Source organism: Vipera ursinii (genome assembly GCF_947247035.1).
Source record: "Vipera ursinii genome assembly, chromosome: 17".
In the NCBI taxonomy this organism is placed as follows: Eukaryota; Metazoa; Chordata; class Lepidosauria; order Squamata; family Viperidae; genus Vipera; species Vipera ursinii.
Window position 1 is genome coordinate 951,399 of NC_139530.1, and position 15,954 is coordinate 967,352.

Here is a 15,954-nt window from a genome sequence, read left to right on the forward strand (position 1 = left end):
GTGTAAGTTTGAAAGGACAAAACTCCCCACTGTCTATTTTAGCTGCTTGAATCCATTCAGGTGGGTCCTCCTTAAGTTGTTGAAACTGACTGGTACAGGGAAACTGGCAGGGGATGCCTAGCAAACAGACAAGGAACTCTTTCATTATTTTTAGGAGGGAAGGTGGGAGGAGAGAGATAGGGAGGGAGGGAAGGAAGGGAGGGAGGGAGGAAGGAAGGAAGGAAGGAAGGAAGGAAGGAAGGAAGGAAGGTAGGTAGGTAGGTCTTGGCTTGAGCCATTATAAAGAGATGCCCCATTCTTCCTAAATGATGTGGAAGCAGAATCCTCTCCTTTTCTTCTTCCCCAGCTAAAACAAGGGGGTTGGACTAGAAGACCTCCAGAGTCCCTTCCAACTCTGTTACTCTGTTCCACATTTGCAGTATTAGACTTGCAAAATTCTGTTAACGTATCCTTAGAATGAAGTAGAATTAGCCCATCTGCTCATGTTTCCTGTCTGGTCTACCTGTAAAGGCTGGCAAACAGACACACACACACACACACACACCCTACACTTGCTGTGTGCACTTTTCCCCCCTTCCTCTGCCCTGGGTCACCATCCCTGTCCCCTTTTCGGAGACCCCCGTTTGTTCCTCGGAAGGGAGACTGGTGTTTCGTGACAGGTGCTGTGCGAATCCTTCCTGCTGACAACCCCTGTCCCATCTCATTTCCTGCTCCGTCCCTGACATGCCAACATTTGTGTTACAGAAACAGCTGGCATGCATGGAGTTTCAGAAGCTGGCTGCTGCTGTCACTCAGGCTGGTAGAAAATGCACTCACAAGTATGGCTGTGCACACACACACACACACACACACACAGACAGACAGACAGACAGACAGACAGAAAAGAAAGGAAGGGGGGGATAGAAAGAGCGCGAGAGACAAATGAAGGAAGGAAGGAAGGAAGGAGAAGAAAGAGAGAGAGAAAGAGTTTCAGCCTGTGTTTCTAACTGTAAGATGGGTGGACTTCAATTCCCACTTAAAATCCTACCTAGCGTAACAGTTGGGAGGGGCCTTGGAGGTCTTCTAGTCCAACCCCCTGCTCAAGCAGGAGACCCTGATGTGTGGATATTAGCACCTCCCAACCCGCAGCCAAGGGTTTAGTTTTCCTCCATTATCTCCTGCTGTCTTGCTCTCAAACCCGGCCCACCCACCCTTTAAATTTTCTCAAGGACCCCCCACCAACAGCACGCAGCTTGTCGGCCCTGGTTTTTCCCCCTCCGGGAGATGTCGAGATGAGGGTCTGGAAACCAAGAGCTGTTGTTTCCCGTCGTCTTGGGAAAAACAGAACTACTAACTCGGCATAGTAAGCCCATTTGCAAAGAGAACGCTAACATTAATTCCGGCCCACAAATGCAGGTGGTCCTCGGCTTAGCCACCACGGATAAAGGTCACCGAGCGAGACAGTTGATGCCAATTCGCTCCATTTTATGACCTTTCTCTCCGCTCTTTATTCAGTGAACCGCTGTAGCTGTTAAGGCAGGAAGACGGTCGTTCGGTGAACCTGGCTCCCCTGCAGCGATCTGCTTAACGACGGCGGGAAGAAAGGTCCTAAAAGGGGGCAAAACTCACTTAACAGATGTCTCGCTTAGCAACGGGAGCCAGCTGAGCTTGCGGCTGGATAACGGGAGGGGAGGAAGAGGCTCAGAAGGGATGCCCCCCCCCCCCCCAGTTTCTTGGGCTGCACAGAGGACACAGGGAGGGGCAGAATGGTGCTTTCAAACTCGCATGATTCTGTCCCCCCCCCCCTTTTCTTGCCCTCTAATACCGCAGGAGGTATTGGAAAGGAAAGGGGGGGGTCGTGATGGGAAACTGAACTGCCAGCTTGCAAAGAGATAAGAAGAGCTGGCACCCTCTGCGTGGAAAAGCTGGATTCCCCGCGGCAGCCGCGCTCGATATAAACCTCCCAGCACCGGGTGAACGTCGGCCCAGATTGGAAATTAAAACGTCTCCTGTCCGGCTGCATCTATTGTTCCCTCGCCCACTCGGGTGGGAGGCTGGGGGAAAGAGCCACTGGGGGGCTGCGGTTCTGGGGGTGGGACAGGGAGGGAGGGAGGGAGGGAAGGAAGGAAGGGAGGGAGGGAGGAAGGAAGGAAGGAAGGGAGGGAGGAAGGGAGGAAGGAAAGACTTGCCTCCAGAAGTTGAGTGTGCTCCATCAAAGGTGGAGTCTCAAGAAGAGACTGGATAGGCCAGGATGGTAGACGGTTCCTCCATCATGTATCTTAACTATCTCAGAATTATAGAATCCTAGGGCTGGAAGGGACCTTGGAGGTCATCTAGTCCAACCCCCTGCTGTAGCAGGAGACCCTGGGCCATTCCGGACAAACGGCTGTCCGGTCTCTTCTTAAATGACAGCACGGCTATGGCGGCTTGCCCAAGCTGGTTCCCTGGGTGGAGCAGAACAGCCTTACGAGCTTCTAGCTCCTCTGCCGTGTAATTCGGAGCACAATTACACACCATTATTGCATTCTGGATAATGTACCTATCTTTGACAAGCGGCCAGCACTGCTGCCGCGGTTTTTTTTTTTTCCTTTCCGTGAGATTAATGACTGGAGCTGCAGGAGAAACCTGGTGCAAACCCCGGTTTGATTTATTAGCCACTTAACACCAATGAAGCTGCAAGCGGCTTTCAAACAGCTGTTGGGGGCGGCTTCCCACTTTATCAGCCCACAAGCAGCTTTTCACGATTCGAACGCAGGTCCTTCACCAATGAGTGCCTTAAGCCCACAACAAAGAAAATCCTTCCCAACAGAGATTCGGGAGCTAATATCCAAGAGGATGGAAAGGAAATTCAAAAGGATTTTGATGGATGAACAAAGCAGAGCTGAGAAGACAGGATGAAATATTGGAAAGACGAAGAGATAGATACATAGATAGATAAATAGATGAGAGAGAGAGAGAGAGTGAGAGAGAGAGAGAGAGAGAGAGAGAGAGAGAGAGAGAGAGAGAGAGAGAGAAATAATACATGACAGACGAGAGAGAGAGATGATAAATGGACAGATGGGTGAATGGACGGATGGGTGAATGGATGGATGGAACAGCTTGCCTCCCACCGTTGTGGGTGCTCCATCATCTCAGGTTTTCAAGGAGAGATTGGACACCCATTTGTCCTGGATGGTAGAAGGTCTCCTGCCTGAGCAGTGGGTTGGGCTAGAAGACCTCCACGGTCCCTTCCAGCCCTCGGATTCTGTGATTCTCAGTTCTTGTAATTTGAGCGTTTGATACTTAGAGATACGGTCAGATGTCGTGACTTAGAAGACAGCTGATGCGCTTTTTATAAACTGACCTGGGTAAAGAGTTGTGAGTTGGGACCTCTCAGTCGTCTCTTTTCAAGGCTTAGGAGAGAAAGAAAGAGCGGGAGAGACAGATGTGGGGTTCGGGGCCCGGCAGCTGTGAAGCTGATGGAGCCTCTCTCTTTCCGGGGAGTCAGCCAGGGACGTCAGCTGCCAAGGAGGAGGTGTCTCCCTCTCATAAAAGATGAGATTGGGATGAAGTTCTCAACGGCCTTTTTGAAATAACGGTGTTCAAGGGCAGCATTAATTCACAATAATGGGCCGATAAATATGATACATCTCTAATAATCCCCATTAAAATTAAATGAAGACAAGCCAGCAAGGAGCCGGGATCTTCTCCGCGCCTTCAGGACCTTTCAGGATTATTTCTTAGTGATGGGTTACTTCCTTTCCCTTCTGTCTCTCATCCCAACGCTGGGATAATTTGCTTGTTTTATGGTCCAATTTTGGGACGATCCTCCCAGCAAATGGGCTGGGGAGGGGGGGTGTAAGTCTGGCCTTTGATGTGCTGGGCCCCCAATCCAGATCACCTCATCAGTTTATTTTCCTGAAATAATTTTCCTAGATGTCACTTGGCATCAATTATAGGAAACAAAACAATCTAGGCGCAGTAATAACACTGCCGGCTGTAAGGAAGTGTGTTAAACGCTCACCGTGCCATCGCTCTTAACACTGTCAGTTCAGCGGTGCCTCATTTTCAGGCCCTTCAAAGTTTAAAACGAGTCTGGATCACCCTGGAAGATCGGTTAAATATAACCAGGTCTCCTAAGATCAACACGTCCGGTGAGCTTTTGATACCGTGGTTTATCTAAAGTAATCTTGTAATCTTGTCCTTGAAGACAGGGCAAGTATCTCGGCCCAGTAAACGTTCTGAGGTGTCCGCAAGGGAAGGTGACCATCTTCTCTAACTTGAGTTGAGTTATGGACCCTTCATGGAGATTGTCCTCCCCATCCAAAGCATGATGGATAAAGTTTCTTTTGGTGAAGGCCCTGAATAACCCTCCCAAACTGGAGGTTTCAGAGAAGAGACTGGACAGCCATTTGTCTCCTGTTTGAGCAGAGGGTTGGTCTAGAAGACCTCCAAGGTCCCTTCCAACTCTCTTACTCTGACTTTGGAGGTCTACCTCTACTATGCCAGTTGAGAAGAGGATCCATCTCCAACCACTGCCAGTCTCGGTTCGAGGGTACAAAGCGGGCATTACGCTGCCATCTCCCCACTGAGAGCTTTGGCCCTTTGCCCTCGATCCGTCCCTTCCTTTGATTGTCCGGCCGATCTGAAGGACGAGCAATTAATTGCCTCACAGCATCTATTCATTATTAAAAATTTCCTCGTTAGTGCAACGGCTTATTTGCTACCAGCTCCTTCCAAGCGAAACGAAGCAGCTCCCGTTTTTGCCAAACAGCTCCAGTGCCAACGTTAGCCGGGCCGTGGAAACAGCCTTAATGAAACATTAAGATTCTTAATTACACCATTATCCTGTTTATTTTTATAAATAATTCCACCGCAGTCGTTAAGATGGGTGAGTTTGGGAAGGGAATGACTTTCGGGAGAGAAATAAGAGGATTTTGCCTGGTTGTGTTTGCTGCAGGATTCTTTTTTTTTTATGAAAAATATTCTTCCAGACTTTTAGTAAGAACCCCTCCAAGTTGAAATATTTCTTTTCTTTCTTTCTTTCTTTCTTTTTTTTTACTGGAATAGTTTATTGCAGAAAAAAGCAGCTTAAGAAGTGTAGGAGTTACGCAAACATTCAGGCTGAGCTATCTGTGCTCCTGATAAATTGCTTGGGTAGATTCATTTCTTGCCTTTTTCGTGCATATTTTATATGCAGTTTTTACTCTGGAGTAAATGCTGAAATTCACCTCTTATTTTATTCATCCCATCCAGGCCTCTCTTAGCAACTAAAAGGTCACCTGTATTTTCAAGCACTTCTTGAAAGTCGACCCACGGTTGTTTCAATATGAGATGGGTGGCAAATTAATGTAATAAATAAAATCTTCCAAGGCTTGAGGACTAGAAACTTGCAGTGCCCCTTGTATTTGAAAAGCTCACATTCTCAGAAATGCAGCCTGGCTTTTTGCTTTTTCTTTTCCAGGATTTTTTTTTTTCAAATCAGATGCATCCTTGGATTTTTGCTTCTTTTAAATATTCAAAAGGGTATCTTGAACTTGCCTGTCGGTCTGCCTGGATTGCATTTATGTCAAGGGAAGATATCGTAATTTCAGTATTATTATTTGCAATTCAGACAGTTGGGGACTGCCTCCATTGCCCCCCCCCCCCAGGGCCTTTCTCTTTATGGGCAAAGGGTGTGGTGACAACCTTTGTGTTTCTGCTCTCTCTAGAATCCAGATATCGTGCTGGTGCACTACTTGAACGTCCCCGCCATCGAAGACTGTGGGAAGCCATGCGGTCCCATCCTCTGCTCCATCAACACCGACAAGAAGGAGTGGGCAAAATGGACCAAGGAAGAGCTGATTGGCCAACTGAAGCCCATGTGTGAGTAGCGCAAGGGAGGGCGGTTGGGTGGGAGGAAAGCTGGTCACGCAAGAGGGTGGAAGGAAGTTTTTGAAGGCATCTGGGGATGCTTGCTCAAAACTCTTCCATTCGCCCTGGAGCATTTTTTTAAAAACCCTGAAAGGTGCCATAGATCCTTCTACACAACGAGGTTGTGTGTGTGTGTGTGTGTCTTTGCACTGCACAGCTAGACCACAAGCAGCCCTGACTGACCACGTAGGCCAGAGGTCTTCAAACTCGGCCCTTTTATGACTCATGGACTTCAACTCCCAGAATTTCTCAGCCAGGCATGCTGGCTGAGGAATTCTGGGAGTTGAAGTCCATGAGTCATAAAAGGGCCGAGTTTGAAGACCCCTGACGTAGGCTGTTGGTCATCAAATCATATCCAACTGGCTGCTTTGAGGGAGTTAGGGTCACCCCGTCTTCAAAAGAGAGGGAAGCGACCTAGAACTAAAGGAGAAGCTTCCTGACAGTGAGGACAATTAACCAGTGGAAGCTGTGGAGGCTTTTAAGAAGAGATTGGACAGTCGTTTGTCTGGAATGGTCTTGAGCAGGGGGCTGGACTAGAAGACCTCCCAGGTCCCTTCCAATCCCTTTATTCCCTATTCTGATTCCAGCTGGCTGAGACGCGTTTGCCCCCTCCCTAAACCAAGCAATTCCTCATTTTTATTTTTATTTTGGCAAGCATTTCTAACCCCACAAGGGAGCTTCCCTGAACCAGAACCAAAGGGCTAATCCGTCCCCCCCCCACCTTTAAAACAAAACAGAACAGGAGAGGTCCCTGGGACTTTGGAGATAAGATTGACATCTGTCCAAGCTGAGCTTCGCTGCTGCTGCTGCTGCCGGGGAAGGTAACAGGATTTGCAGATCTGCAGTGCGTCAGGGAGGGGAAGAAAAAAAAAATCGAGACACAAATGACACCCAACTGGCCGTAAATCTCTTTTATGTTTTGTGACGGAGGCGATTGGGGGGGGGACGCAGAGTCCTGCCCGATTATTCTGCATTTGCACGTTTCAGCCTCGCTCTTCCCCCCCCAGGAGAGATGTCCCCCCTCCTTTCTCTGGCCCCACCCGGGATGGAGAAATAGAAGGCGGGGGAGGGGGGGCAAGGGGGGAGCACAAGGGACGGCTTTGCACTCGTTCCTTCTTCGTCTTTATATATTTTTATTCCTGCGTTGATGTTTTCATTCACAGTGGTTAAGGGAATCGCTGCAGCTGCTAAGTTAGTAAGACGGTCGTTAAGTGAAGCCGGCTTTCTCACACACACACACCCCGACTTTGCTTGTCAGAAGGTCGCAAAAGGGGATCCCGCAACTTAGGACGGTTGCAGCATCCCCGGGGTCCAAGGGGATCGAAAGGACAAAATGAAGAAGGGTTGCAAGGATCCTTCCCTCCCTCCCTCTCCTCTTTTCCTTCCTTCCTTCCTTCCCCCCTCCCTCTCCTCTTTTCCTTCCTTCCTTCCTCCCTCCCTACCTTTTCCTTCCTCCCCCCCCCCGCCTCGGTCTCTTCTCTGGGCTTCCGACCCTCTCCTTGCGGATCCCCGGCTGCCCTCGGAGGGCAGATGACCGGGCCGCGGAGTAGACCGAAGCCAGGCAGGGACTCATCCAAGTCACCGCTGGAGACTTTCCAACTTCTGTCGGGCGAAACGGGGGGCTTCCCACCTGGTGGGTGCTCCCTCACTGGAGGTTTCCAAGAAGAGCCTGGACAGCCATTTGTCTGAAACATTACAAGGCCTGAGTAGGGGCGGGGTCAGACTAGAAGACCTCCAAGGTCCCTTCCGACTCTGTCATTCTGCCTTCTTCCCTTCTTCCTTCCTCCTCCGTTCCACAGTCGGGCAAAGTTGCGGAGTGCCGGGGGACTCAATGCGGGGAGCTGAACCCTCCAAAGCCATTCTGGAGCCCATAATCCTGGGCTATGGAAAGGAGGCAAGCAAAGCCCCCCACCCCACCCCCACCCACCCCCGGACAAGTCAGCTTTCTTTCCCTTCCTAACAGCTGCCGGGTGCCGCATTTCGCCAATGGGTTAGCACCATCGTGTGGCAAGAGAGGACATTTTTCTATAGGTTTCCTTCCTATAGGGGAGGACCGGGAACGTCGAGTGGGGAGGGCCGTCCGGCAGCATCCCATCTGCCCTGTTGGGGGGGGGTCCCTGGTCTGGGTAGCTGGTCTGCCCAAATCTTCGCTTGACGGAGTGTCAGCCTGCAGCTCAGACACGAAAGCCCACTGGGCGACTTTGGGCCAGTCACCTGGAGATGGGGACTTCCAGTCCCGCCCGTTGAGGGTCCAAATCCCACGGGGTCAGTCTAACTGCCTCTAGGGTGCCCTTGACCTGGTTTAAGTTTTTTTCCAGACTTTACAAGCCAATGGGGTGGTGGGGGTGTTGGTTCTCTTTCATTAACCTTCCTCATCCTCTTCCTCCCCCTCCCTCCCCAGCATCTGGGCACCCCGTCTCTTCCTGACGAGGGGGTGGCGTGTTCAAAACCATCCGGATCGCGTTTTAGATATTCTGCAGGAGCAATTTATGGGCTCAAAGGAGCTGGAGGGATGGGGGGGGGCACAGAAGGGAAGGGAGACAATTTGCATACCGGATGAGCCAAGGCATTTGATAATTTGCATGAAACATCCCCAATTTCTCTCCTTGCAATCTGTCACCCACCAGTAGTTTTTTCGTTTTATAACCTTCAGGGAAGACGTGGGAGCCTCGACTTTTGCAGTGGGAACGGGGGTGGGGGGGAGGATTTGCAGAAAAAAAAAGGAGGTGGGTTCCCCCCCCCCGAGATCCACTATACTGTTTTCTTCAGGATGGTATGATACAAGGGTCTTTGCTCATGAGACGTGGCTCTGCGTCTCTTTCAGCCATCCTTGCAAGCTTTGGCTGGGATACGGAATACAGGATAAGAGTGTTGGAAGGGACCTCGGAGGTCTTCTAGTCCAGCCCCCTGCTCAGGCAGGAAACCCTAAACCATTTCAGACGAGTGGCTGTCCAGTCTCTTCTTAAAAGCCTCCAATGATGGAGCACCCACGACTTCCAAAGGCAAAGCTGATTAATTGTTCTCCTTGCCAGGAAATCCCTCCTTCGTTCCAGGTTGCTTCTCTCCTGGATTAATTCCTATCCCTCACTTCTTCTCCTGCCTTGAGGGGCTTTGGAGGACAAGTTGACCCCCCCTCTTTTTTGTGGCAGCCCCTCGAGTATGGGAAGACGGCCGTCATGTCACCCCCCCCAGTCCTTCTCCTCATTAAACCAGCCACCCCCAAATCCAGTTCCAATTTCAATGCCAAAAGGATTGTGTCATCGCCAGGGAATTCTCTGTGTTGAAGTCCACATTTCTGAAAGTTGCCGAGGATGAGAAACATTGCATGAGACGGATATAGCAGAGACTCTGGCTGGATCGAGTACCGGCACCAAGCTTGCTTGGTGGCCCAAAGGTGTTTTTCTTTCAAGAGGCAACTGGACTTCCTTGTTTTTCCTCGAAGACCTTTTGCTTCTCCTCCAAGAAGCTTCTTCGGCTCCGACTGGATTTATACTCCTTTCAGACCGCTGGTCATTTGCCTCCTTTTAGAGAGCCGTTGAGGCCACCTGGAGGTTTCTCTTATGTCCTCAGGGTCACCTGAGTGGGGCGAATGGGCGTGGAGCCTTCTTCCTTTCAGCCGTTCCAACAAGGCTCCACACACACACGTGTGCCCCTGAGGTCACAGACAAATCCCCAAGTGGCTTCAGCTGCTCCCTAACGGGATGCAAACGACCAGCGGTCTGCAAGGAGTATAAATCCTTCCCTTCCCCACCATCCAGTCAGAGCTGAAGAAGCTTCTTGGAGGAGAAAAGAAACAAGTAAGTACAGTTGCCTCCTGAAAAAGCACCTTTGGGACGACCAGGGCCTGGGATGAGGGAGAATCTCCGCAGACGTTAAGCTTGATTGGTGTCGTGGGGCTCCAGACCTTCTGGAGATCTTGTGCACCGAGGCCCCTAATCCGGCTCCAGGCCCCTGGTTGCCACAGCGTCTTCTTCTCACCAGCTCTTCTGCTGTTCTGTCCACAGTTCATGGCATCAAATGGACATGCAGCAACGGGAACAGCAGCTCCGGCTTTTCAGTCGAACAGCTGGTGCAACAGATCCTGGACAGCCACCAAACGAAGCCGCAACCTCGGACGCACAATTGCCTCTGCACCGGCAACCTAGGTGAGCAGCAGAAGCTGGCCGGTCCAGTTGGAGATCCCCCCCCCCAAACCCAAGAATTTGGTTAACTGAGTTCACCGTGTTCAAACGACAGGTGGTCCTCAACATATAAACATCCCTTTAGCGGCTGAAGTGACAACGGCTCTTGAAAAGAGGGCCTTCTGACCGTTTTTCACACTTAAAGACGGTCAGGTGATCAGGGTCACCTGATCAACATTCCAGCAAAAACAGAGCGATGGGGGAAAGCCAGACTCGCTTAATGACTGTGTGATTCACTTAACAACTGCAGTGGTTCACTTGAGGACCACGGCCAACGAGATCATAAAATTGGGTGCAACACAATCGCTGCGTCGCTTAGCAGTGCAAATTCGTACTGTGGTCGTAAGTCGGGGATTACCCGTAACGCGAATACACGGAGAACCAGGCCAAAAATTGTAGGATTCACAGCTTTAACGGATATTTAGGTGGAGTTGGCCTGGTCAGAAAGAGAACGATGCTTCCTCTAACCCAACGTAGTCCTTTCATTTAGCGACCATTCGAAGTTACAACGGCAGTGAAAGCATCATTTTTCACACTTATGACCGTTTCAGCTTCCCCAGGGTCACAGGATCAAACTTCGGTCCCTTGGCAACTGGCTCATATTTACGACGGTCGCGGAGTCCCACGGGGCCAAATTTCTCTGGCTAAGCGAGACATTTCGTAAGTGAGATTTGCCCCCTTCTACAGGTTTCCTTGCCACCATTGTTTTAAGTGAATCACTGCAGTTGTTAAGCTAGTCACACGGTTCTTAAGTGAATCCAGCCTCCCTGTTGACTTACTGGTCGGAAGGGGATCACGTGAACCCGGGGATACTGTGACCGTCGTAAATATGAGCCAGTTGCCAAACGTCTGTGTTGCCGCCACGGTTTTAAGTGTGGAGAGCTGAAAAAAAGTCCCTTTTTTTTCCCCAGCGCTGCTGTAAGTTCGGACAGTCACTAGCGAATCGGTCGTAGGTCGAAGACTTTCCGTAACGGAGCTGCGGTGGTTCACACCTCCCTTTGTTTTTCCCTTGCTGCAGGGGCCGGGAGCAGCGTGCATCACAAGTGCAACAGTGCCAAGCACCGCATCATCTCCCCCAAGGTCGAGCCACGGTCTGGGGGCTACAGCGCCCACTCGGAGGTGCAGAACAACGACGTCTCGGAGGGCAAGAACGAGCACAGCCACAGCAAATCCTGCAACCGGGAAAAAAGGAACGGCAAGGTGGCCAAACCAGCCCTCCTGCACCAGAACAGCACTGAAGTCTCCTCTACCAATCAAGTGGAAGTTCCAGACACGACCCAAAATTCTCCGGTCAGCATCAGCAGCGGGTTGAATAGCGACCCAGACGTGGCAGACAGCCCAGCGGTCACCGGCGTCTCCAGCATGGCGGTGGCTTCGGTCATCGGCAACTTGTCCCAAAACGCCACCGTTTTCATGTCCGACATTAGCAGCGAGGCCGTCTACGCAATGTCCCCCACCGCCGGGCCGAACCAACACCTTCTCTCCTCCGACGCGGCCACCCAAGGGCTGGTGCTGGCGGTCAGTTCCGACGGCCACAAGTTCGCCTTCCCCACCGCCAGTAGCTCCGACAGCCTCTCCATGTTGCCCGCCAGCGTCTCCGAAGAACTCGTGCTGTCCACCACTCTGGAGACCAACAGGAAGATGCCGGAAGCCACCATGAATTTTGACCCGGATTGCTTCCTGAACAACCCCAAGCAAGGGCAGACGTACGGAGGAGGAGGACCCAAAGGAGAAGGCCTCGGCGGCAACATCCGGCAGTCACCCACTGCGGATCGGGGTTTCAATTTCAACGCGGCCCTCACCAAGGAGATCAAGACGGAAGACACCTCCTTTGAGCAGCAGATGTCCAAAGAAGCCTTCTCCTCTTCTTCATCGTCCAACTCGCTGACCCTGAGCACGGCGTCCAGCCTCCTTCCCTCGGGCGGAGGACTCAGCCCCAGCACCACCCTGGAACAAATGGACTTTAGCGCCATCGATTCCAACAAGGACTACTCCTCGGGGTTTAACCAAGCGGTGCAGAGTCCACACGTCCACCAAACTCCTTCCCCGAGCTTCTTCCTTCAAGATAGCGGCAAAGCGCTCCCTCTGGAGCCCAACGCCCCCAGTAGCCTGAACGACGCCAGCAGCTCTTTCGTCACCCCTCTGGCCCTCCCCAGCGTCAAGACGGAGGCCTCCTCCCAGAACACCTCCAACTGCAACGGCACGGTGGAGGCCCGGATTGAGTCCACCTCTTCGCTGCAACTCATGCAGTTCCAGGCCAACTTTCCCTCCATCGCCACCGAAGGGGAGGTGCCGATGGAGACCTCGCCGCAGGCGGAAGCGAGCGAGAATCTGCTCAAATCAGGGGAGCTCCAGTCCTGCGGGGCCGAGCACTACATGCAGCCCGAGGCCAGCAGCAGCTTGAGGAACGGGGGCAACCTCCCCATCCTCCAAGGGAACATGGTGCAGGCTCTCTACCCCGTGGCCCACCCGAGCTTGAACAACTCCTCCAACATGGAGCTCAGCTTGGACCACTTCGATATCTCCTTCAGCAATCAGTTCTCTGACCTGATCAACGACTTCATCTCGGTGGAAGGGGGCGGCAACGCCCTGTACGGGCACCAGCTGGTCTCTGGGGAGAACGCCGGGCTGCCCCAGACCGAGGAGGGCAGCCGGGCAGCCTACGGCCAGGCCGAGATGTGCGTCCCTTGCTGCAGCCCGCAGCAAGCGAACCTGAATCTGGCTAGCACGGAGAACGGGGCCAGCCCCATGACCTACATGCACGTCACCGAGGTGGTCTCGGCAGCGGCCGCTGCAGCCCAAGGCACCCTGGGCATGCTGCAGCAGAGCAGCCGGCTCTTCATGGTGACCGATTACTCCCCCGAGTGGTCGTATCCTGAGGTCAGCTCAAGAGTATATTTTGCAGGAACCCCCAATAGAACCAAGGGTGGTGGATAAGGCTGTGGGGCGGGGTTTGGCTCCAACACACATGGTAGTCATTTCTGCAAGCACCTCAAAACCCAGTCAGGGGTGGGAAAGGGTCAGATGGTTTTAAAACCCACCGTCGTCTTTAATTCATTCCCCAGCCCGCCAGGCTGGGGTGGAAAACAGGTGCATTTCCCAGCAGCCTCAGTTAACAGGCTAATGGTGAAGGATGTTGGGAGGTGTAGTTCAGTAGATCGCTGCCTTCGTTTAAGGCAAGTTAATCTTGGTAATTTTAAGATGTCTGGACGACATGCTGGCTGGGGTATTTTGAGAGTTGCACTCCACACGTGCAACTGTGGGGTTTGTAGTCCACACAATCTGGTTTGAGGAATTCTGGGAGATGAAGTCCACACGTGCTGTCTGAGGAATTCGGTGGGGGGAGGCAGTCTACTTATCCTGACCCCTCTCTTTTACTCCCTCTGCAGGGCGGTGTGAAGGTCTTGATCACCGGATCCTGGCAAGAAGCCAGCAATAACTACAGCTGCCTCTTTGACCAGATCTCCGTGCCGGCCTCGTTGATTCAGCCAGGGGTGTTGCGTTGCTATTGCCCAGGTGAGCATCTCCAACAAGACAGGGCTTGGGGGGGTCAACAGGAAAGAGACTCAAAGATGTAGGGAAGTCACTTTTGGTCACCGTAATATAAAAAGAGAGAGGTTGAGACTTGGGGAAAAAAGGCAGAGGAGAGCAACTACAGTAGGATGATGAAAAGCCCGGAGGCTAAAACATACGAAGAATGGCTGCAGGAATTGGGGATGTCTAGTTCAGGGGTCTTCAAACCTGGCCCTTTTATGACTTGTGGACTTGAACTCCCAGAAGTTCACAAGTCATAAAAGGGCCAAGTTTGGAGACCCCCGGTCTAGTTTCATGAAAAGAAGGACCAGGGTTGACACGATAGCAGCCTTCCAATATTTGAGGGGCTGCCCCCCCTGAAAAGGGGGTCCCTCAATTCTCCGAAGCACCAGAAGGCAGGACAAGAAGTAACGGATGGAAACGTATCCAGGAGAGAAGCAACCTGGGATTAAGGAGAAATTTACTAACAGTGAGAACAACTGATCCAGCTGGTAGTTGTGGGTCACAAAAGCTGTGGTCCTCTCTGTTGCTGAACAGAGAGAAGGGAAGGGAAGGGAAGAGACTCAGCTCCCTTTTGTCGTTTCAGCTCACGACACGGGCCTCGTCACTCTGCAGGTGGCTTTCAACAACCAGATCATTTCCAATTCGGTGGTTTTCGAATACAAGGCCCGGGCATTGCCAACCCTTCCTTCTTCTCAACATGACTGGCTCTCCCTGGATGGTGAGCGATGCAAGGCAGAGGCAGGAGCTGGGGGGGAGGGAGTGGGGGGGTCTAGGGGATGGGGCGGAGCTAAGGAAGCGGGCACCACACTGGCATTCTGCACCCAAGGTCCGTGTGTTTCTTCAACTTTAGGAGGGACAGTTTCAGGATGGGTGGATAACTTTACGATGGGTGGACTTCAAGCCCCAGAATTCCCCAGCACCTGTGCTGGCTGGGGAATTGTGGGGGTTGAAGTCCAGCCATCTTAAAGCTACTCAGGTTGGGAGGAACTGACTTAAAATAATCCCAAAACTCATCACTTTTCCTTTTCTTTGCACCCTAAAGCCATCAGCTGCCCATTGGCACCTGTAAGGGAGGGGGGGCATGCCCTCAAACACCCGGCGTTCAAAGCGATCGGCTCTCCTGCTCGGCCGAGCAACTGGGGTGCATTTGGGGTGTCTGTAGGGCTGTGGCAGACGGGGAAGGCAAAGTGGGGAGGTCCTGACACGCTGCCGATTCGTTTCACGCATTCCTTTCACCTCGTATTATTTCTCGGGTGCTCTTGCAACGTCAGATGTTTGGAAAGTCAGACGCTTTTGTAGCTTATGCTAGACGTTTGGGGGGGGTTGCGCTTCCAAATGTTGGGGTGCCCTCTGCTCACCCTCCTCAGCAGCTCCTGCTGCCAATGTAGAAAATTGTTTCCAGATCCAGCCTGGAGCGAAGGAGGAATTTCCTGACAGTGAGAACGATTAATCAGGGGAACGAAGGGCTTTGCCTCCAGAAGTTGTGCTTGGGAGGAGGAGGAGGAGGAGGAGGAGGAGGCGAGGAAGAAGAGCAGGAATGGGAGGAAGAGGAAGAGAGGAGAAAAAAGGAGAGGAAGAGGAGAGGAGGAGGAGGAGGGAGCAGGGACGTCGGCGCGCAGCAGCCCCCCAGACCGCTGCGCCGAGGCGGAGAAGCGCGGCTCCTGCGCGCTTTGCCTTCCCTCCTCCGGGCTGGGCGGCTGCATTGCGGGCGGGGAGGGGGCGGGAGCGCTGCGGAGCCTCCGGGGGTCCCGGGGAGGGAGGGTCGTCCGTCCGCGCGGCTCCCTCCGAGCTCCGGCGGCCCCGGCCGGCCTCTCTCCCGGCGCGCTGGCGGCTCTCGGCGGGCGCTCCCCTTGCTCCGGCGCGGCTGATGTCACTTTCCGCGCCGCGGATTGGCCGTGGGCGCCCAGGCGGGGCTGCCGTCGCTGCGGCTGCCGGAGCGGCGCTGCCCATCGCGGAGCGGCGCCGGCGGGGAGGCGGGGGGCGCTGGGGGGCGACGAGGAGGGCATGGGCGGCTCGCCTCCGCTGCGCCCGGCCCCGCGGTAAGCTCCCGGCGCTCGCGGGGAGGGAGAGGGGGGCACGCGGGACCCTGAGCCCCGGACGCGGGGGGGAGCGGGCCGCGGGATCGCCGCCCCTCCGGGAGGCGGACTTGGGGACCTTCCCTCCGCCACCGTTCAGGGAAGGGTCCTAAGAGAAGTTTCGGGGGGGGGTGGAGACAGGTCGTCCCTATTGCTCCGTTCCCCCCATCTCAGGGGGAGGGACCCCCCTAGGTGGAGTTTTGGGGTGTCCCTCGCACCTTCCGACCGTGGGAATATACAAGCGCCTGAAAAGGAGAGCAACCGGGAGGGGGGGAGGCTCTTCCAATAGC

At 53.2% G+C, this 15,954-nt stretch overlaps 1 protein-coding gene across 4 annotated transcripts in view; it reads left to right on the top strand.

Moving 5' to 3' along the window:
- The first annotated feature begins 5,402 nt into the window (after positions 1-5,402).
- Positions 5,403-15,954, top strand: part of CAMTA1 (calmodulin binding transcription activator 1) — a 31,453-nt gene continuing 20,901 nt past the window's right edge. For 3 of the 4 annotated variants that reach the window (XR_014494021.1, XM_083375860.1, XM_083375859.1), the window contains exons 1-5: positions 5,403-5,823; positions 9,876-10,016; positions 11,071-12,932; positions 13,442-13,568; positions 14,173-14,307. Coding sequence is in view for 3 of the 4 variants with exons in the window: in XM_083375860.1 (XP_083231986.1) it covers positions 5,820-5,823; positions 9,876-10,016; positions 11,071-12,932; positions 13,442-13,568; positions 14,173-14,307 (2,269 nt within the window). In the remaining variant the exon portion in view is untranslated. The remainder of the gene's footprint in view (positions 5,824-9,875; positions 10,017-11,070; positions 12,933-13,441; positions 13,569-14,172; positions 14,308-15,954) is intronic. The other variant, XM_083375861.1, reaches the window with a different exon arrangement.